This window comes from Tachyglossus aculeatus, chromosome 1 (assembly GCF_015852505.1).
Source record: "Tachyglossus aculeatus isolate mTacAcu1 chromosome 1, mTacAcu1.pri, whole genome shotgun sequence".
Classification (NCBI taxonomy): domain Eukaryota; kingdom Metazoa; phylum Chordata; class Mammalia; order Monotremata; family Tachyglossidae; genus Tachyglossus; species Tachyglossus aculeatus.
In genome coordinates this window covers 71,044,594-71,067,562 of record NC_052066.1, presented here as the reverse complement: position 1 = coordinate 71,067,562, position 22,969 = coordinate 71,044,594, and the positions used below count along the sequence as shown (strand labels likewise).

General features: G+C 45.5%; 1 protein-coding gene across 5 annotated transcripts in view; it reads right to left on the bottom strand.

Moving 5' to 3' along the window:
- IQCG (IQ motif containing G) overlaps positions 1–22,969 on the bottom strand; it is a 54,391-nt gene that overhangs the window by 22,774 nt on the left and 8,648 nt on the right. For 3 of the 5 annotated variants that reach the window (XM_038750371.1, XM_038750379.1, XM_038750361.1), the window contains exons 2-6: positions 20,921–20,991; positions 20,189–20,218; positions 15,871–16,147; positions 6,621–6,868; positions 190–318 (exon numbers count right to left, since the gene is read on the bottom strand). In XM_038750371.1, coding sequence (XP_038606299.1) covers positions 190–318; positions 6,621–6,868; positions 15,871–16,147; positions 20,189–20,218; positions 20,921–20,958 — 722 coding nt within the window. In that variant the 5' untranslated portion in view covers positions 20,959–20,991. The remainder of the gene's footprint in view (positions 1–189; positions 319–6,620; positions 6,869–15,870; positions 16,148–20,188; positions 20,219–20,920; positions 20,992–22,969) is intronic. The other 2 variants (XM_038750398.1, XM_038750388.1) reach the window with 2 other exon arrangements.

Below are 22,969 nucleotides of genomic sequence, written 5' to 3'. Positions count from 1 at the left end.
AACTGAAGCTTAGCTACATGGAGTGAATCGTTTGCACCGTGAGAGCCTTGATGGGGCGAGGAATCCAGGCGGCCAATCGACTTCCCATGACACAAGCAAGAGACTTGCCTTTAAAAGTCTGGGCCTGCAATGGGACACTCTAAGTGTCTTCACGTAGAGAAAAACAGATACACCTGTTATGACTCTGACCTGACAACAATGTCATGGAAATGGGTTTTCTTCTCTTTTTCTCTCTCCAGAGCTCTCACGAGACTTGTAAACATGCCCGAAACTTGCATCTCCTGAAGGGTCTCAGCGATCACATCACTTGCAAACTGCCTGCCAGGGAGAATGAGAGAAGAACAGACCACATTAATGTGGCTCCTCTGCCTTGGTGAGGGGTCGCCGTTCGTTAATAAAGCGGTTCAAAAGTGAAAAGCACTCACTAGTCTTCAACGTCAGTTATAATAATAATAATTGTCATACTGGTTAAGCACTTTGTGCCAAGCACTGTACGAAGCGCTGGGGTAGAGACAAGATAATCAGGTCCCATATGGGGTGCACAGTCTAAGTAGGAGGGAGAACAGATGAGGAAACTGAGACACAGGGAAGGTAAGTGACTTGCCCAGGGTCGCCCAGCAGAGAAGTGACAGAGCTGAGATTAGAACTCAGGTCCTCTGATTTCCAGGCCCGTGCTCTTTCCACTAGACCACACTGCTTCTGTTTTGTCTATTAACTTAGGTCTTCCAATATTTGATGGGGCTACTGGAAGCCCAGTAGCCTAAAAGGAAGAACTTGTTCAGTTCTCGTTTCAGTACTTGTTCTTCCTTCCTCCTAGACTGTGAGCCCCAAGTGGGACAGAGATCGTGCCCAACCGGAATATCTTCTGTCTACCCCAGCACTTAGTACAGTGCTTGGCACAGAGTAAGTGCTTAACAAACACCACAGTTATTACTATCATTATTATTGTATTCAGTCAACTTTGAAGATAAAACTTTAATATACTGAGGTCTTGAAACAGGAACATCTGTTCTTTGGTTACAGTAACCGAGAAAGCTCAGCCCCTTGTATTATTCCAGGCTAAAGTGGCACTTAAGTAGAAGCTTGCATTTACTCTATAGGACATGACTATAGTGTGCAAAGCATATAGTGCACACTGAATGGTTGCAGATTCTTGACCTCTTTGTTCTTCACTGCTGCGATGAATGTGTTCATTTTTTTATTCCTCCTCTCCATCCGATTTATACTTCCCAAGTGCTTAGTACAGTGCTCTGCACACAGTAAGCGCTCAATAAATACGATTGAATGAATGAATGAATCCAAACCGCTACCACGTTAGTACAATCACCCTATCCCGCCTAGATTGCCACATCAGCATCCTTTCTGACCTCCCAACCTCCTGCCTCTCCCCACTCCATTCCGTACTTCACTCCACTGCCCGGATCATCTTTCCACAGAAACGCTCTGGGAATGTCACCCTCCTCCTCAAAAATCTCCCGTGGTTGCCTATCAGCCTCCGTATCAAACAAAAACTCCTCACCATTGGCTTTAAAGCTCTCCATCACCTCGTCCCCTCCCACCTCACCTCGCTTCTCTCCTTCAACAACCCAGTCGCACACTTTGCTCCCCTGGTGCTAACCCACTTACTGTGCCTCAATCAATCAATCAATCAATCAATTGTGTTTATTGAGCACTTACTGTGTGCACAGCACTGTACTAAGCGCTTGGGAAGTACAAGTTGGCAACGTACAGAGACAGTCCCTATCCAACAGCGGGCTCACAGTCTAGAAGGGGGAGACAGAGAACAAAATCAAACACATTAACAAAATAAAATGGAATAGATCTGTACAAGTAAAATAAATAAATAGAGTAATAATCGCCTGTCTCACCGCCGACCCCTCGCCCATGTCCTACCTCTGGCCTAGACGCCCTCCCTCCTCAAATCCACCAGATAATTACTCTCCCCGCCCTTCAAAGCCTTATGGAAGGCACATCTGCTCCAAGAGGCCTTCCTAAACTAAGCCCCACTTTTCCTCATCTCCCACTCCCTTCTGCGTCACCCTGACTTGCTCTCTTTGCTCTTTCCCCCTCTCCCCGCCCCACAGCACTTTTGTATATATCTGTCATTTTATTTATTTATATTGATGTCTATTTACTTGTACTGATATCTGTCTCCCCCACTCTAGACTGTGCGCTTGTTATGGGAAGGGATTGTCTTTATTGCTATCTTGTACTTTCCCAAGCGCTTAGTATAGTGCTCTGCACACGGTAAGTGCTCAGTAAATACGATTGAAAAAAAGGGTTTGTTTTTTGTTTTGATTTTTCTCCTTCAATTTTTGCACTGCTTCTGGAAAAGTGCTGAAGAAATGCATTTCCCAAGGTTATATAGCACCCTGGGGTCTGTGACTGAGCTATCTGCCAAATGTAAGTGAACAATGGAGGCTGGGGACTATTCCAAGAATATTATTACTCAGGTCACTTCAGGACGGCTTTGGAGAAGAACTATCACCCTGAACATGAGAAGGACCAATTCTGGTTAGTCCTGTAGGATTGTTGTGGGCAGGAAATCTGTCTACCAACTCTGCTCCATTGTAGTCTCCCAACTGCTTAGTGCAGTGCTCTGGGACAGTAAGCACTCAATAACTACCACTGGTTGATTGGAAGAGTTTATCAGGAAAATGTCCATTTGCTCTTCTGTGCTCCATTTAACCTTAGAGTCATAGCTTTGAGACAGTTTCTGGCTCGAATACTGATTTATCCAATCAGTATTCGATAAATTAGTATTTATCCTCCCCCTTCTAGACTGTGAGCCCGCTGTTGGGTAGGGACCGTCTCTATATGTTGCCAACTTGTACTTCCCAAGCACTTAGTACAGTGCTCTGCACACAGTAAGCGCTCAATAAATACGATTGAATGAATGAATGAATCCAATGTCCAGGCTACAAAAACCACCTCCCCTTTGAAACGAGTAAGTTTTCTTTTTGGTTTCCAGAGAGGCACCAAACTTTCACTGGAACGGTGAAGTGATCCCTCCCGTTCAGAATTGAGTTCCTCAGTTCAGTGCTCTGAGGAAAGCTTCACAACTTTTTGTCTGTCTCATCACAACAACCCCATGGCAGCCTAGGCCAAACTAAACCCCTCATGAAGACAGGTAGAGATTGCCAGAAGTTTCTGGAACTGACAACTGGAACTGAGAAGCAGCATGGCCTAGTGGAAAGAGCCCGGGCTTGGGCGTCAGAGGACGTGGATTCTAATCCCGGCTCTGCCACCTGTCTGCTTTGTGACCCTGGGCAAGTCACTTCACTTCTCTGGGCCTCAGTTACCTCATCTGTAAAATGAGGATTAAGACTGCGAGCCCCATGTGGGACAATCTGATCTTGTATCTATCCCAGTACTTAGTAGAGTGCCTGGCACACAGTAAGCACTTAACAGATACCATTAAAAGAATCCCCCCCACCAAAAAAATCTGCTCACTCCTCAGGACCCTCCCAAGGGGAAAGGGCAAGAGCTAGAGAAGTTTATAATATCTCCAAAGCATAGAATCAATCCATTGATCAATGGTATGTATTGAGGGCTTATTCTGTGCAGAGCACACTTGGGAAAGTACACTAGAGAAAGGAGATACAGTCCCTGTCATCAAGGATTTTACCAATCTAGTTGGGAAGGAGTGGAGGAGAGACAAATGCTTGGTCCCGGGAGGGAAAAAAGTTGGAAAATGGTGTTCACCAGGAGGGCTGGTTTTCATCAGGGCGATGAACCAAGAAAAGAGCCGAGAATGGCAGGAAAGCAGAGCATTATTTCCAAGGGATTGCGATCCCCAGATTGTAAATGAGAACAAGCGCAAGCTCAGGAATCTGCTTTAAAATTTTGTTGGGCAATTACTGTTGCAGTTGAAATGTCCAGACTAAGTGAATGCAGTGTATCTGTTCAGATAACAAAGAGTGCTAGTGTTGTCTGTGTGATGAACCTGCTAATTCAGAGAGAATTGCGTTCACAGGGCTGGCTGGCTGGCTGGCTGGCTGGCTGGCTGGCTGGCTGGCTGCCACTGGGCATTCCCTGCCAATTGCAGTTGTTGGTCCTGGGGGGGGCAGGACCGATGATCTGAACTCAAAATGTTTCCTGGGCCTCTTGGAGAGCAGGGTGGGCGGGGGGCGGCCTAAATAGAACAGTCATGGGATGGTGGCTGCAATCTCCAGGGGTATTAATGGAGCACCCTAGTTAGAACCCCCAAGAGTGCCCTAGCCTGGCATAGTGGCTACAGCTTGACCCTGGGAGTCAGGAGGTCATGGGTTATAATCCCCGACTCCACCACTTGTCTGCTGTGTGGCCTTGGTAAAGTCACTTCACTGCACAGTCATCTCCTCACTGTACCTCGTTCTCGCCTGTCCTGCCATCGACCCCCGGCCCACGTACTCCCCCGGGCCTGGAATTCCCTCCCTCTGCCCATCCGCCAAGCTAGCTCTCTTCCTCCCTTCAAGGCCCTACTGAGAGCTCACCTCCTCCAAGAGGCCTTCCCAGTCTGAGCCCCCTTTTTCCTCTCCTCCTCCCCATCCCCCCAGCCCTACCTCCTTCCCCTCCCCACAATACCTGTATATATGTTTGTACAGCATATGTACTCTATTTATTTTACTTGTCCATATTTACTATCAAGAAGCAGTGTGGCTCAGTGGAAAGAGCCCGGGCTTGGGAGTCAGAGGTCATGGGTTCGAATCCCACTCTGCCACGTCTGCTGTGTGACCTTGGGCAAGTCACTTAACTTCTCTGAGCCTCAGTTCCCTCATCTGTAAAATGGGGATTAAGACTGTAAGCCCCACGTGGGACAACCTGATCACCTTGTATCCCCCCCAGCGCTTAGAACAGTGCTTTGCACATAGTAAGCGCTTAACAAATGCCATTATTACCCATTACATTACTATTCTATTTATTTTGTTAATGATGTGCATCTAGCTTTATTTCTATTTGTTCTGACGACTTGACACCTGTCCACATGTTTTGTTTTGTTGTCTGCCTCCCCATTCTAGACTGTGAGCCCACTGTTGGGTAGGGACCGTCTCTAGATGTTGCCGACTTGTACTTCCCAAGCAATTGGTACAGTGCTCTGCACACAGTAAGTGCTCAATAAATACGATTGAATGAATGAATGCTGTGTGCCTCAGTTACCTCACCTGTACAGTGGGGGTGAAGACTGTGAGCCCCACGTGGGACAGGGACTGTGTCCAACCCGATTTGCTTGTATCCACCCCAGAGCTTAGTATAGTGCCTGGCACATAGGAGGCGCTTAACAAATACCACAATTACGGTTATTCTGATTACCATGGCTGAAAACAGCTGTGGGGATTGGAACCTGGTATTGGATTTGGGAGTCCACCCTCAAAAAAAGCCATTAACGCATTACTAATCCTCACCTCAGCCCGGCATTCTTTCACTCTCTTGTGCTAATGTACTGATCCCGTGTATCATCATCATCATCATCAATCGTATTTATTGAGCGCTTACTGTGTGCAGAGCACTGTACTAAGCACTTGGGAAGTACAAATTGGCAACATATAGAGACAGTCCCTACCCAACAGTGGGCTCACAGTCTAAAAGACTGTGTATCACCCCTGGGGCAGAGAAATTCACGAACCAATGATTCTTCATTGATTAATCACCTCTACGTGCTGCCTTACAATGCAAGTTAAACACAATTCTTCCCTCTCGGGAGTTTATAACCTTCACCAGTCATTGATTCACTATAGAGAAGCAGCTTGGCCTAGTGGAAAGAACATATGGGCCTGGAAGTCGAGAGACTTGGGTTCTAATCCCAGCTTTGCCATATGTCTGCCGGGTGACCTTGGGCCAGTCACTTCACTTCTCTAAGCCTCAGCTTCCTCATCTGTAAAATGGGAGTTTAATCTTACTCTCTCTGACTGGGAGCCCCATTTGGGACGGGGACTGTGTGACACCTAACTCCCTCAGAGCTTAAAACAGAGATTGACCCATAGTAAGTGCTTAATAAATATCATCATAATAATTACTCTGATTATTTAATAATAATAATAATGGCATTTATTAAGCACTTACTATGTGCAAAGCACTGTTCTAAGCGCTGGAGAGGTTACAAGGTGATCAGGTTGTCCCACGGGGGGGCTCACATTCTTCATCCCCATTTTGCAGATGAGGTCACTGAGGCCCAGAGAAGTGAAGTGACTTGCCCAAAGTCACACAGCTGACAATTGGCAGAGCCAGGATTTGAACCCATGACCTCAGACTCGTGGCTCTGTCCACTGAGCCACGCTGCTTCTCTATTTCGAGGGCAGCCTATCATAATAATAATTACTCTGATTATTTTGAAGGCAGCCTTTCTCCTTCTAGTGCCACCCACCCATTTATCATCATCATCATCAATCATATTTATTGAGCGCTTACTGTGTGCAGAGCACTGTACTAAGCACTTGGGAAGTACAAGTTGGCAACATATAGAGACAGTCCCTACCCAACAGTGGGCTCACAGTCTAAAAGGGGGAGACAGAGAACAAAACCAAACATACTAACGAAATAAAATAAATAGAATAGATATGTACAAGTAAAATAAATCAATCAATCCCCTCCCCGCTCTAGTTATTAGAAAAGCTCCTGGATTTCCTCCCCTTCTCTCTTACCTATCGGCTTGAACTTTCTTGAGGGTCTCCACGGTCAATATGGTCTGCTTTGTGGGTTTGTTGATGAGGTGGTCTATCGTCGGGTCAGCTTGACTCGCCTCCTGATCCTTCAGGCTGTATTTGGTCGACTTTGGCCCTTCGGCTAACAGCGAGGGAACGGTTCCTCTCCGGGAGTTTGTTGGGGTTTCTGGCTTGTTTCCCGTGACTATGGGGCTTGGAACATCTATCCCCATTTCTCGGCTTCCCCTCTAAAGCAATAGATGAGACGTGGTGTGAGGCCAAGAGAGGAAGAGAGGGGAAACTGTAAACGAGGAAGACAGACTCGAAATATAAAATAATTGATTCATTTTTTATGGTACTTGCTAAGCGCTTACTATGTATCGAGCACTGTTCTAAGCGCTTTGACTGTGACTGTAAACAAGGAAGACAAATAGACTTGAAATATAAAATAACCGATTCCTTGTTTAAGGTATTTGTAAAGCGCTTACTATGTATCAAGCACTGTTATAAGCGCTGGGATAGATATGTTTATCAGGGAGGCGCAGTTCCTGTCCCACATGGGGCTCACTGTGCAAAGAACAGTGCTTTGCACATAGTAAGCGCTTAATAAATGCCATCGTTAATAACTCCCATTTTATAGTTGAGGAGTCACAGACTTCTGAATTCCCTTAATTTATTATGAGAAAGAATGGGAAGGCTTTCAAAGGAGACTGAAGTCCATAGTAAATTAAAGTCAAGGCCATTAGACATTTTCCTCCTTGAACTCATGTCTGGAAGTTTGTATTTAGAGAGGATATGGACCACGAAAAGGTATAGAAAAAAGCTGGGAATTCTTTGTGACTGTGGCAGGAAACACCACTGAAAAGCGAGGAGAACAACTAGCGTTGTTGGGGATACTGAGGCACAGATAAGTAAAGGACCTGCCCAAGGTCACACAGTAGACAAGGGGCAGAACCTGGATTAGAACTCAGGTCCTCCAACTCCCAGGCCCACGTTCTTTCCATGCTGCATCTCTGATGGATTGATAGTTAATGTTCATTATAACTGTCGAAAACTGATTGCTCCTTTTCTCTTTGCGAATATCTTACTGGCTTGAATTTGAAGAATAGTACGGGGCATTTTTAAATTCTGCACATTTAAAGTGGTATCATGTTATATTTTGCACCTCTGTGAAACATTTTGTTTGCGCCTAGTGAAAGTTTTTCTTTACTGTTAGTGCCCCAGATGTAAAAAGTATGTCTTTACATGTTCATCAACCCCTCGCAGAAAATTCCAAAACAATTCAGGTGCTGTGGCATAGCTCAGGAAGATCTCAGCCGCTGACATGAACTCTGTTTATTTTATACTCTTTCCCCTTAGCTAAATAATAATCCCTTTTTCCTCTGCAGGAGGCAGGTAATAACACTTTGCCTGACAGTGCAAAATAAAACACAGAGAACTTTAAATGTGCATAATTTTTAAATGTCCCACAGTATCTTTTAAATTAAAGCCAGGAAGATATTTGCCAAGGGAAAAGAATCGATGGGTTTTCCACAGTTGGAATGAAACTTAGCTAGCAATCAATCAGCTAATAATATTTATTGAGCACCTGCTGTGTGCAGAGCACTGTGCTGAGTGCTTGGGAGTGTACGTAAGAAGAATCAGCAAATAAGCCTATGCAATGGACCTGTTATTTGGCCACACTGAAAGATCTGTGGAGAAGAAATATTTACCCAAAGTTGAAAACAAAAGCAGACCGGGTGGAGGGAAACTTGGGGAAAACCAGAAAGGGCATTTTGTTTCTCCCTGATGCACAGTAAGTGTTGATATAATTGGTAGACACTTATGATAGAGTCATTTTTGGCATCATTTTCCTTAAAGTGAAGGACAATTCTAGTAAGGCATTTCAAAAGAAAAGAATAACATTATCAGTGAATGGCTTCGTCTAGGGCAGATGATACTGCAAGAATTCATTCACAAGCCCATTGTGGGCAGTGATTAATAATAATAATAATAATAATAATGTTGGTATTTGTTAAGCGCTTACTATGTGCCAAGCACTGTTCTAAGCGCTGGGGTAGATACAAGGTAATCAGGTTGTCCCACGTGGGGCTCACAGTCTTCATCCCCATTTTACAGATGAGGGAACTGAGGCCCAGAGAAGTTAGAGAAGCAGAGTGGCTCAGTGGAAAGAGCCCGGGCTTTGGAGTCAGAGGTCATGGGTTCAAATCCCAGCTCTGCCAATTGTCAGCTGGGTGACTTTGGGCAAGTCACTTAACTTCTCTGTGCCTCAGTTCCCTCATCTGTAAAATGGGGATGAAGACTGTGAGCCCCCCTTGGGACAACCTGATCACCTTGTATCCCCCCAGAGCTTAGAACAGTGCTTTGCACATAGTAAGCACTTAATAAATGCCATTATTAGTATTATTATTATTATTAAGTGACTTGCCCAAGGTCACACAGCTGACAAGTGGCGGAGCCAGGATTAGAACCCACGATCTCTGGCTCCCCAGCCTGTGCTCTTTCCACTGAGCCACAGTGTCTCTCTTTATTGTTGAATTGTACTTTCCAAGCGCTTAGTACAGTGCTCTGCACACAGTAAGCGCTCAGTAAATATGATTAAATGAATGAATGAATTAAGCACTTACTACACGCACATACTGGGAAAGAGAACATGTGAAAGAGAATTAGCCTCTGTTTCTGGCTTAATCTAAGAATAAGGGGAGAGGGGGAGGATTGGCCACAGACAGATAAGGAAACATGAAAGAGTAAGAAAAGGAAAACAACATAAAAGACATAGACCTGCTAATTACAGTAAGAGGACCAGAGCATGGAGAGCTCTTAAATTGTGGGGAAAAAAAAATTATCTAATATTCCTTCTTCTCTGTTTGGACCTGTATCAAATTACAGGCGCGTTAAGTGATAATAAGTGTGGTATTTATTAAATGCTTACTGTACTAAGTCCCGGGGTGGGTACAAGCAAATCAGGTTGATGATGATGATGGTATTTGTTAAGCGCTTACTATGTGCCAAGCACTGTTTTAAGTGCTGGGGTAGATACAAGATAATCAGGTTGTCCCACGTGGGGCTCACGACTTAATCCCCATTTTACAGATGAGGGAACTGAGACTGGGCACAGTCCCTGTCCCACACGGGGCTCACAGTCTCAATCTCCATTTTACAAGTGAGGTCACTGAGGCCCAGTGAAGTGACTTGACCAAGGTCACACAGCAAACAAGTGGCAGAGATGGGATCAGAACTCATGACCTTCTGACTCCCAGTTCCATAGAGTGTTCATCATTTTAACATTTGGTAAACAAGTTTCTTTTGATTCCTTCATTTGAAAAATCAAGGGTTGGGAGGAAATAGGAAGCAGAGAAGCAGCGTGGCTCAGAGGAAAGAGCCCGGGCTTTGGAGTCAGAGGTCGTGGGTTCGAATCCCGGCTCCGCTACATGTCTGCTGTGTGACCTTGGGCAAGTCACTTAACTTCTCAGAGCCTCAGTTACCTCATCTGTAAAATGGGGATGATGACTGTGAGCCCTGCATGGGACAACCTGATCACTTTGTATCCCCCCAGCGCTTAGAATAGTGCTTTGCACATAGTAAGCGCTTAACAAATGCCATTATTATTATTATTAATTATTATTATTATTATTATGCCATTATTATTATTAAATAGGGGCAAATTGGTAGGGTTCCTTGGGGTTTAAGAGGAAGGGATTCCTGAAGCGAGTATCTTCTTGGACTTAGATTCATTCTAATAATCATGGTATTTGTAAAGCACCTAGTATGTGCCAAGCACTGCTCTAAGCTCTGTGGGGGATACAAGGTGATCAGGTTGTCCCACGTGGGGCTCACAGTCTTAATCCCCATTTTACAGATGAGGGAACTGAGGTACAGAGAAGTGAAGTGACTTGCCCAAAGTCAATCAATCAATCAGTCAATCAATCAATCGTATTTATTGAGCACTTACTGTGTGCAGAGCACTGTACTAAGCACTTGGGAAGTAAAAATTTCCTCCCAACCCTTGATTTTTCAAAGGAAGGAATTAAAAGAAACTTGTTTACCAAATGTTAAAATGATGAACACTCTATGGAACTGGGAGTCAGAAGGTCACACAGCTAAGTGGTGGGGGCGGGATTAGAACCCACAACCTCTGACTCCCAAGCCCGTGCTCTTTCCACTGAGCTGCTTCTCTTTATCCACCCCTCCCTCAGCCCAACAGCACTTACGTACATATCCGGAATTTATTTAGCGACAGTAAGGTCTGTCTCCCCATCTAGACTGTAAGCTCGTCATGGGCGGGGAACGTGTCTACCAACTCTGTGATACTGTAATCTCTCAAGCGCTTAATACAGTGTTCTGCCTACAGTAAGCACCCAATAAATACGATCGATTGATTGATGGGACAATAGCGACTGAGTCAGAGTGCCCAGTGCCTCCAGGCCTACCCCAATTGGAAAAAAAAGTGCTTCCTGAGGAAACACCGGATGCCCGGCAATGTGAAAGGCCTTTGGGATCAAGGAAGAAGTCTGAGGAAGTAGTAGGTGGCTGGCAGGTGGAACGAGGCGAGATTTAGACTGTGAGCCCACTGTTGGGTAGGGACTGTCTCTATATGTTGCCAACTTGTACTTCCCAAGCGCTTAGTACAGTGCTCTGCACACAGTAAGCGCTCAATAAATATGATTGATGATGATTTATGGGAGCTCCGGCCCGATCCCTCATTCGCACTCATGCCTAAGAGGGTCCGCTTTACTGGGCGCCTTCCTCTCCCTCCCCATCTCCCCCAGGCACCCAGCCTCCCTACGTTTGACCACGTTCTCTCCCAGTATCTACAGAGGTTATGGGTTCTAATCCCGGCTCCGCCACTGGTCAGCTGTGTGACTTTGGGCAAGTCACTTCGCTTCTCTGTGCCTCAGTTCCCTCATCTGTAAAATGGGGATGAAGACTGTGAGCCCCCCGTGGGACAACCTGATCACCTTGTAACCTCCCCAGTGCTTAGAACAGTGCTAGATCACCTTGTGTGTGTCCCCCAGTGCTTAGAACAGTGCTATGCACATAGTAAGCCCTTAACAAATACCATCATTATTATTATTATTATTATTATTACCTTGGCAAAAAGGGAGCAGAGGGTTGTTGTTCCAATGATTCTGCAGTTTAATAACAGGCCATTAAAACCACCTTGCTTGAGAGCAGAGGTCAACTTGGGTAATTGATTGACCCTTTATTAGGCCCAGATTCTCCCCCTTCTAGACTGTGAGCCCGTTGTTGGGTAGGGACCGTCTCTATATGTTGCCGATTTGTACTTCCCAAGCGCTTAGTACAGTGCTCTGCACATAGTAAGTGCTCAATAAATACGACTGAATGAATATTATAGTCAACGATTTCAGGCAGATGAATGAGGGGACCTGGGCTACTGCCAAACCTTCCAGGTGACTGGGCACAGACTGCCCTTCCCAAGCGCTTAGTACAGTGCTCTGTACACAGTAAGCGCTCAATAAATATGATTGATTGATTGAATGAATGAATGAATGCCCTCTCTTGGTGCCCCTCTCTCTCAATATCTGTCTTGGAGCTGCAGTGACCAGCTGTGAGCTACAACCGGCCTTTCCAAGACCCACTTTTAAGAAGAATAATACTAATCATGATGGTATTTGTTAAGCGCTTACTATGTGCCAAGCACTGTACTAAGCGCTGGGACGGAGACCAGGAAATCGGGTTGGACACAGTCCCCTGTCCCACGTGGGGCCCACAGTCTCAATCCCCATTTTACAGATGAGGCAACTGAGGCCCAGAGAAGTGACGTGACTTGCCCAAGGTCACACAGCAGACAAGTGGCAGAGCCGGGATTAGAACTCATGACCTTCTGACTCCCAGGCCCGCTGTTTTTCTGAGAAATGAAAATGTTATTTTTTCTGTGGCCGAAAGGGTCAACGTCATCTTCATCAGATTCCTTCAGAACAGGAGTTGCAATCCCCTCTAGACTTTAAGTTTGTTGTGGATAGGGAATGTGCCCGTTTATTCTTATATAATAATAAAAATAATGGTATTTGTTAAGCGCTTACCCTGTGCCAAGCACTGTTCTAAGCACTGGGATAGATGCAAGGTAACCAGGTTGTCCCACGTGGGGCTCACAGTCTTAATCATGGGTCATGGGTTCGAATCCCAGCTCCGCCACTTGTCAGCTGTGTGACTTTGGGCAAGTCACTTAACTTCTCTGTGCCTCAGTTACCTCATCTGTAAAATGGGGATTAAGATTATGAGCCCCACTTGGGGAAGCAGCATGGCTCAGTGGAAAGAGCCCGGGCTTTGGAGTCAGAGGTCATGAGTTCGAATCCCAGCTCTGCCAATTGTCAGCTGTGTGACTTTGGGCCAGTCACTTACTTCTCTGTGCCTCAGTTACCTCATCTGTAAAATGGGGATGAAGACTGTGAGCCCCCCGTGGGACAACCTGGTCAGCTTGTAACCTCCCCAACGCTTAGAACAGTGCTTTGCACATAGTAAGCACTTAATAAATGCCATAAAAAAACCCATTTTGTATCCTCCCCAGCAGTTAGGATGGCGCTTTGCACATAGTAAGCACTTAACAAATGCCAAAATTATTATTATTATTATTATTAATCCCCATTTTCCAGATGAGGTCACTAAGGCACAGAGAAGGTAAGTGACTTGCCCAAAGTCCCACAGCTGATGAGTGACAGAGCCAGGATTGGAACCCATGACCTCTGACTTCCAAGTCCGTGCTCTTTCCACTAAGCCAGGCATAAATATATATTATTATTTATATTTGCTTGACAGAGTATATATTAGTATATGCTAATACTAATATATATATGTATATATATACTATGCAGTGTGCACAGTATTATTATTATTAGATTGTACTTTTTCAGCAATCATATTTAACTGCAAATCTGTTAATAAAACTCAAAGGTTAAAATTTGCAAGGCAACATTTACACAGTGGAAAAACCAAAATATGTTTAGAAACACAGACTAGGTTGGGAGGAGATTCACAAATGAGAAAGATTCCTTTGTGTGGCACAGTTAGGAAATCATTGCCCTAAAAAATTACTCCTGACTCCTAATTCTTTTCAGAACAGCAGTGTCCTCTCCTGCACCGCTGTTCAGGTGCTGTTCTCGGATACTTTGGTGCCTTAATAATAGCTAGTTGGAAAAAAAAAAAAGCAGCATGGCCTAGTGGAAAGAGTACGGGCCTGGGAAGACCTATTTATTATTATTATTATTATTATTATTAAATACTCTATTTTACTTGTACATATTTACTATTTATTTTGTTAATGATCTGCATATAACTTTAATTCTATTTGTTCTGACGATTTTGTTTTGTTGCCTGTCTCCCCCTTCTGGACTGTGAGCCTGTTGTTGGGTAAGGACCGTCTCCATATGTTGCCGACTTGTACTTCCCAAGCGCTTAGTACGGTGCTCTGCACACAGTAAGCGCTCCATAAATACGAGTGAATGAAAGGACCTGAGTTCGAATTCCATCGCCACCGCTTGTCAGCTGTGTGACCCTCGGCAAGTCATTGAACTTCTCTGTGCCTCAGCTACCTCATCTGCAAAACGGGGTCATGCGGGACGTGGACTGTGTCCAACTGGATTATTTATCCCTGGGCTTAGTACAGTGCCCGAAACATAGTAAGCACTTAACAAATCCCATTAAAAAAAAGTTTTTGTGCAGATGAGACATGTGACTGCACACACACAAGGTCCCAGGGACACAGGGAGGCCCACGCACCCACACAAAGACACATGGGCAGGTGGGAGCAAGGGGAAGGGGAAACGGGGGAGGAAATAGTAGAAAAAGGGCGGGAGAAAGTCCCGGAACCAGGAAGAATGAGGAGAAATGAAGGAAGTGGCCTGGAGTAGAGAGGGATAATGGGTCCTGGAAATACTAATAATTGTGGTATTGGTTAAGCGCTTACACTGTGCCAAGCACTGTACTAAGAGCTGGGATAGGTAGAGGATAATCAGGCCCCACATGGGACTCGCAGTCTAAGTAGGAGGGAGAGCACTTATTGAATTCCTATTTTACAGAGAAGGTAACTGAGGCACAGAGAAGTTGTGACTTGCCCCTTCTCCCACAGCAGAGAAGTGGCAGAACCTGGATTGGAATCCAGATCCTCTAGCTGCCAGGCTGGGCTCTTTTTTATTTTTAATGGTATTCGTTAGGCACTTGCTATGTTCCTGGCACTGTACTAAGCACTGGGGTAGGTATAAGATTGTCAGGTTGGACACAGACCCTGTCCCACATGGGGCTCACAATCTTACTCCCCATTTTATAGATGAGGTAAATGAGGCACAGGGAAGTGAAGTGACTTGCCCAAGGTCACACAGCAGACAAGTGGCGGGGCTGGGTTAGAACTCTGGTCCTTCGGCTGCCTCTCTACTGCAGCGTGGCTCAGTGGAAAGAGCACGGGGTTGGGAGTCGGAAGTCTTGGGTTCTAATCCCAGCTCCGCCACATATCAGCTTGTGTGACTCTGGGCAAGTCACTTCACTTCTCTGTGCCTCAGTTACCTCATCTGTCAAATGGGGATGAAGACTGTGAGCCCCACGTGGGGCGATCTGATTACCTTGTATCTACCCCAGTGCTTAGAACAGTGCTCGGTGCACAGTAAGTGCTTAACAAATACCACCGTTATTCTCTACTGATGGAAATGCATCCATCGGTATGGTGGGTCTCCCTCACTTACACTTTCTCTCTCTCCCTCTCTCTCTTCCCGAAATGTGAAGGGCATTGTAAATTGGCATTTCTGCTCGATCCGGGATGATTGAAGGCTCAGGGGATTTCAACAGGATAGGGCCAAGATAAATCTTCCTCCTCTTAAATTTGTTATGCCACTACACAAACGCCCCATGGTGAACAATGCATAAGAGAGCACAGTATTATCCTTAGTCAGTACTGAAAGCCAGCATTGAAATGGGGGGTGCGGAGGGGAAGGCGGGGAATTTTCCTCCCTGCCCTGCACTGGGGAATGTAGAAAATCTGAATGGCGTCCTTCACTGCTGTCATTCTTGAATAAGTCATTTTACTTGGGCAGGGTAAATATGGGAATACTCAGAGCATGAGCATTTTGGCCCATAGCTGCATGAGGAAAACTGTGGTCCTCAAAAGTTGGTCTGTAATGAGGAGGCTCACATCCAGGAGAGAAGTTCATGACACGGTTACACTGAAAGACGACTGGAAGGAAAGGGAACTAGAACAGGAGGGGGAAAATGGGACTTAAGAAGAAAAAATCATGGCACATACAGTGTCTTCTGGTTCGCTCTCATATGGAACGGGCATGACGAAGCTGAGGATGGACAGCTGACCCAAGGTGTCTTCCAGAACGGCAGAGATCCTCAAGACATCCAGGAGAGAGAGTGCTTCCGTTTCCTTCTGGGAGACCGATGATTTGGAAGAAGGGGTCCCTTCCACAGACTCTCGGCTACCGGGACCATCGGGAGGAGGGCAAGGGTCCGATGTGGTTGTTGCCCCCTCAGCCTCTGGAGCATCCAGAGAAGTGGCTGCTTTCTGAGGATCCTTGCTAGTAGGTGCAAGAAAAGCATGTGAGTTTAAGGAGTTCTTACATGATAAACTTGGGCAAATTTAACTCGTATTCCTGCGCACTTGCAGACACTCTTCAACCTAAATGCTAAAATGGGAGGGAGTCCCGATTGTGACCCAGCTGGGAAAGAGTAGCACCTATTTACTTGGCGGTAGAGGAGGTGCCAACCTTTCATTGTGAGCCTGGGAGCGAAAGAGGCAAGGTTTCTGAGGGGAGGAGTGAAAAACAAAGGGACTTGAGAGTTTGGGTTTTGAAGGACTAATGGGCCAGAAAATCCTAATTGGAGATCTTCTCATCCCCGCTTGGAAGTCCTCAAGCCTTGCCAGAAATCTCGCGTCTGTCTCCCTCCCTAGACTGTAAGCTCACTGTGGGCAGGGAACGTATCTGCCAGCTCTATTGGGTTGTACACTCCCAAGCGTTTAGTACAGTACATAGTAAGCGATCAATAAAAACCACTGATTCAGGTTTCATCCAAATTGTGTGGAGAATCGAGGGATTTCTCAGGACTTGGAAACAAAGTTTGTCCCAGAAATCCACCTTTGCTATGGAGGATGCACGAAAGCTCTCCAGTTTGTGCTGTGCTGCGTGTCCCATATCCAAAGCCTCCTTTGGCTTAACAATTATCATTATTAACAATAATGTTAATGGTATTTGTTAAGCACTTACTATGTGTCAAGCACTGTTCTAAGCGCTGGGGTAGATACAAGGTAATCAAGTTGGACACTGTCTCTGTCCCACATGGGGCTCCCAGTCTAAGTAGGAGGGAGAACAGGTATTGAATCCCCATTTGCCACTGAGGAAACTGAGGTCCAGAGAAGTTAAGTGACTTGCCCAAGGTCACAGAGCAGATAATCAATCAATCAATCAATCGTATTTATTGAGCGCTTACTATGTGCAGAGCACTGTACTAAGCGCTTGGGAAGTACAAATTGGCAACACATAGAGACAGTCCCTACCCAACAGTGGGCTCACAGTCTAAAAGGGGGAGACAGAGAACAGAACCAAACATACCAACAAAATAAAATAAATAGGATAGAAATGTACAAGTAAAATAAATAAATAAATAAATAAATAGAGTAATACATATGTACAACCATATATACATATATACAGGTGCTGTGGGGAAGGGAAGGAGGTAAGATGGGGGATGGAGAGGGGGACGAGGGGGAGAGGAAGGAAGGGGCTCAGTCTGGGAAGGCCTCAGATAAGTGGTGGAACCGGAATTAGAACCCAGGTCCTCTGACTCCCAGCCGTGCTTGTTCCACTAGGCCATGCTGTTTCCCTGGAAGCCTCCTCCAGGAAGTCGCCTTCCCCAATTAAGTGTCTTCTCGCCAGGTTGCATCCTCCCAACTGTCCCAGTCAACCTGTAGGCAGGCCTGTAAGCTTTTAAAGCTCTCCATCCGCTTGGCCCCGTCCTACTTCTCCTCACTCCTCTCCTACTTCAACCCAGCCCACCCACTTGGCTCCTCTAATGCTAACCTTCTCACTGTACCTCAATCTCATCTATCTCGCCACCAACCTCTCACCCACGTCCTGTCTCTGGCCTGGAATGCCCTGCCTCTTCATATTCAACTGACAACTACTCTTCCTACCTTCAAAGCCTTAGTAATACTAATACTACTAATAATAACAATGATAATAGTAGTATTTGTTAAGCGCTTACTATGTGCCAAGCACTGTTCTAAGCACTGGGGTAGATACAAGGTTATCAGGTTATCGCACAAGGGCCTCACGGTCTAAATCCCCATTTTACAGATGAGGTAACAGGCAGAGAGAAGTTAAGTGGCTTGCCCGAAGTCACACAGCTGACAAGCGGCGGAGCCGGCATTCGAACCCACGACCTCTGACTCCCAGTCCTGTGCTCTTTCCTCTAAGCCACACTGCTTCTCATAATAATTATGATGGTATTTGTTAAGCACTTATTATGTGCGAAGCACTGTTCTAAGTGCTGGGGTAGATACAAAGTAATCAGGTTGTCCCACGTGGGGCTCACAGTCTTAATCCCCATTTTACACATGAGGTAACTGAGGCACAGAGAAGTTAAGTGACTCACCCAAAATCGCACAGCTGACAAGTGGCGGAGCTGGGATAAGAACCCACAACCTGTGACTCCCAAATCTGTGCTCTTTCTCACTAAGCCACACTGCTTCTACACATCTCCAAGTGGCCTTCCCTGACTAAGCCCTCCTTTTCTCTTCTCCCACTCTCTTCTGTACCGCCTTGACTTGCTCCATTTATTCATTCCCCGCCCCAGCCTCACAGCACCTATGTACATGTCTGTAATTTTATTTATATTAATGCCCATCTCCCCCTCTAGACTGTAAGCTCATTGTGAGCAGGGAATGTGTCCATTATAGTGTTATATTGTACTCTCCCAAGTGCTTAGTACAATGATCTGTTGCCGACGGGTACTTCCCAAGCGCTTAGTACAGTGCTCTGCACAGTAAGCGCTCAATAAATACGACTGAATGAATGAATGCTCTGCACACAGTAAGGGCTCAATAAATACAATTGACTGACTGACTCATTGCCGCTCCTAGCTCTTTCATTCAGCGCTTAGAACAGTGCTTTGCACATAGTAAGTGCTTAATAAATGCCATTATTATTATTATATGTACTTTTGCTACTATTTATTTAAGCACTGGTTATTCAGGCTTCCCTAAAAATGTCCTCTTGCCTTATTCACCTATCCATCCATTAGCTTTTTCCTTCCATTGGTAATTTATTCTGTTTCTGACTCTCCCGTTAGAGTGAAGGTAACATGAGGGCAGGGATCATCTCTTTCACCTTTATCACACTCCCCCAAATCCTTCATTCACTGCTCTGCTCTCAGTGAAATGGCACAGAAGTGCTTAAGGTAGTGGGGTGGAGGGATTTGACTTGGGGAGAAGAAATATGCTCTCAAGGAGCTGATCCAGTGCTCTAACCACTAGGTATTCAATGTATGTTAATGATGAAGTTCCTATACTGGCTCCTCTCAAACAATCAATGGTGTTTATGGAGGGCTTACTGTGTGCAGAGCACTGTAATAATAATAATAATAATGGTGGTATTTGTTAAGCACGTGCTATGTGCCAAGCACTGTTCTAAGTGCTGGGCTAGATACAAGGTAATCGGGTTGTCCCACATGGGGCTCACAGTCTTAATCCCCATTTTACAGATGAGGGAACTGGGGCATAGAGAAGTGAAGTGATTTGCCCGAGGTCACAGAGCAGACAAGTGGCAGAGCCGGGATTAGAACCCCCGACCTCTGACTCCCAAGCCCGGGCTCTTTGAGCCACGCTAATTCATTCATTCAATCGTATTTATTGAGCACTTACTGTGTGCAGAGCACTGTACTACGCGCTTGGGAAGTACAAGTCGGCGACATATAGAGACGGTCCCTACCCAACAGCGGGCTCACAGTCTAGAATTCTCATGCTGTCTAAAAGGACAGACTCCCTAAAGGTACCTTCTTTTCCCTTTATTCCCTATCTGATGGTTCCTTTTTTTCCCCCCTTCCACTCCATGAAGATCTCTAACAGCCTTATGCACACAAATATTCTCTCAGCTACACATACATATGTGTTCACTCGATAGGACATCGATGCCTTTGTCTGGAATTTTAATGTTCAACCCCCTCCAGTAAGGCTCCTGCTGTGAAGCCCTAAAGCTTGGAAGCGATGCCTCTCTTTACAAGGGTCCGGAAGTGGGGGACAAAAATCCTGGGATGGATGAGGGAGTGCCACCCCCCGACACACACAGACACACACACACACACACACACACACCACCACCACCACCACCACCACCACCACCCTAGTTCTGCAGATCGCTGCAAAACATTCCGGATGATGGATGTCATTACTTTAGCATTCTCTAGACTGCAAGCGCATTGTGGGCAGGGAACGTGTCTACCAACTCTCTTATATTGTACTTTCCCAAGCACTTAGTACAGTGCCTCTCTACACAGTAAGCGCCCAATAAATACCATTGATTGACTGATTACATAATGCACACGCTACAACATATGTCTGTTACCTTTGAGTCACCTTGCTGTGGAAGGGAGACCTAAGAGGAGGGAAACCAGGGTAAGGACCAGGAAGAGAGAAGAGATCTAAGGCAATAATAATAATAATAATAATAATAATAGTACTTGTTAAGTGCTTGCTATGTGCCAAACACTGTTCTAAGCACCGGGGTAGATACAAATTAGTCAGGTTGGACACAGTCCCTGTCTCACATAGGGCTCACACTCTTAATCCCCATTATACAGGTGAGGGAACTGAGGCCCAGAAAAATGAAGTGACTGGCCCAAGGTCACACAGCAGACATGTGGCAGAGCTGGGATTAAAACCCCATGACCTTCTGATTCCCAGGCCCAGGCTTTATCCACTATGGGGCAAAGCCTGAGTATTTCCACAGCACTATGTACATGTCTATATATTACCCATTATTTATTTTAGTGCCTCTCCCTCTAGACTGAAAGCTTGTTGTGGGCAGGGAAAGTGTCCACCAATTCTGTTGTATTGTGCTCTCCCTGCCACTTAGTACAGTGCTCTGCACACAGTAAATGCTCAATCCATACCACTGATGACTGATGATGATAATTCTGCTGGCCTGCTTTTTCTATTACTATAAGCCCGTACAGCATCGAAGAGAATCTGCTAGCCATCTCCTTAGATGCAGACCAGAACTGCAGGCAGGAAGGTAAAATCTACAAGGCAAAATTCAGCATCTGCCAAAATGAAAGAAATTGGCATTCAGACATACTCCTTGGGTTTTAAGGGTTCTGGGCTGTCGCTTTCCATGGTGGCTTCAGTGCTTCTTGTGCATGTAATCGCCTGAAATGGGAAGACAGAATTAGGGTAAATTTGATGGAGGAATGAATAAGGCTTGAGGTCACTTCTATCCCTCCCAAAAAGGAATAATTGCAAAGTTTCTAGATACTCTGCTTTTTTCTCTCCTGGACTTTAATTCCTCGTACTACTACTAATAATAATAATGGCATTTGTTAAGCGCAAAGCACTGTTCGTACTAGTTTTCTTTCTTTTCATTTCATATAGTGGGATGTGGGATCCTGCCTGGATTACTGCATTAGCCTCCTTGTTGAACTCCCAGCCTCCTGTCTCTCCCCAATCCAGTCCATACTTCACTCCACTGCCCAGATCCTTTTTCTACAAAAACGTTCAGGACATATCTCCCCGCCACCTCCTCAAAAGACTCTGGTGGTTGCCCATCCAATTCTGTATCAAATAAAAACTCCTCAGCATTGGCTTTAAGGCAGTCCATCACCTTGCCTTCTCCTAACTCATCTCACTTCTTTCCTTCTACAACCCAGCCCACACTTTGCTCCTCTAGTGCTGATCTTCTCACTGTACCTCCAACTCCGCCTATCTCGCCACACACCCGTCCTGCCTCTGGCCTGAAACACCCTCTCTCCTTTAATCCACCAGATAATTACTCTCCCCCCACTTCAAAGCCTTACTGAAGGCACATCTCCTTCAAGAGGCCTTCCCTGACTAAGCCCCACTTTTCCTCATCTCCCACTCCCTTCTGCATCGCTCTGACTTGCTCTTCCCCCCTCCCAGCCCCATAGCACTTACATACATATCTGTAATTTCATTCATATATGTTGATGTGTGTCTCCCTCCTTCTAGACTGTAAGCTCATTGTGGGCAGGGAATGTGTCTGTTTACATGGTCATCTACTTTCATTCATTCATTCAATCGTATTTATTGAGCGCTTACTGTGTGCAGAGCACTGTACTAGGCGCTTGGGAAGTAGAAGTTGGCAACATATAGAGACGGTCCATACCCAACAGTGGGCTCACAGTCTAAAAGGGGGAGACAGACAATGAGACAAAGCATGTGGAGCCCACTGTTGGGTAGGGACTGTCTCTATATGTTGCCAATTTGTACCTCCCAAGCGCTTAGTACAGTGCTCTGCACATAGTAAGCGCTCAATAAATAGGATTGATGATGATGATGACAGAACAAATAGAATTAAAGCTAGATGCACATCATTAATAAAATAAATAGAATATTAAATATGTACAAGTAAAATAAATAGAGTAATAAATCTGTACAAACATATATACAGGTGCTGTGGGGAGGGGAAGGAGGTACGGTGGGGGGGATGGGGAGGAGGATTGATTGATTGATTGATTGAGAGGAAAAAGGGGGCTCAAAGGCCTCCTGGAGGAGGTGAGCTCGCAGTAGGGCTTTGAAGGGAGAAAGAGAGCTAGCTTGGCTGATGTGGGGGGGGAAGGCAGTCAATCAATCAATCAATCAATCGTATTTATTGAGCACTTACTGTGTGCAGAGCACTGTACTAAGCGCTTGGGAAGTACAAGTTGGCAACATATAGAGACAGTCCCTACCCAACAGTGGGCTCACAGTCTAAAAGGGGGAGACAGAGAACAAAACCAAACATACTAACAAAATAAAATAAATAGATAACATTCCTTTCCCAAGCACTTAGTACAGTGCTCTGTGCATAGTAAGTGCTCAATAAATACGATTGACTGAATGAATGAATGCATTAGCTTGTATCTGTCCCAGAGTTTAGTACAGTGCCTGGCACATAGTGCTTAACAAATACCAAAAAAACCCCCAATGTGACGTAGCAGTGGACCCCAATGGAGATGACCACAACAAACAGACCAGGGGAAGGAGGGGCAACTCTCTGAGCAAATGCTTCGCAAAGATCAGGATTGCAAAAGTGCGCTCTAATCCCGCCTCCGCCACTTGTCTGCTGTTAGATCTTGTGCAAGTCACTTAAGTCCTCAGTGCCTCTGTGCCTCAGTAACCTCATCTGTAT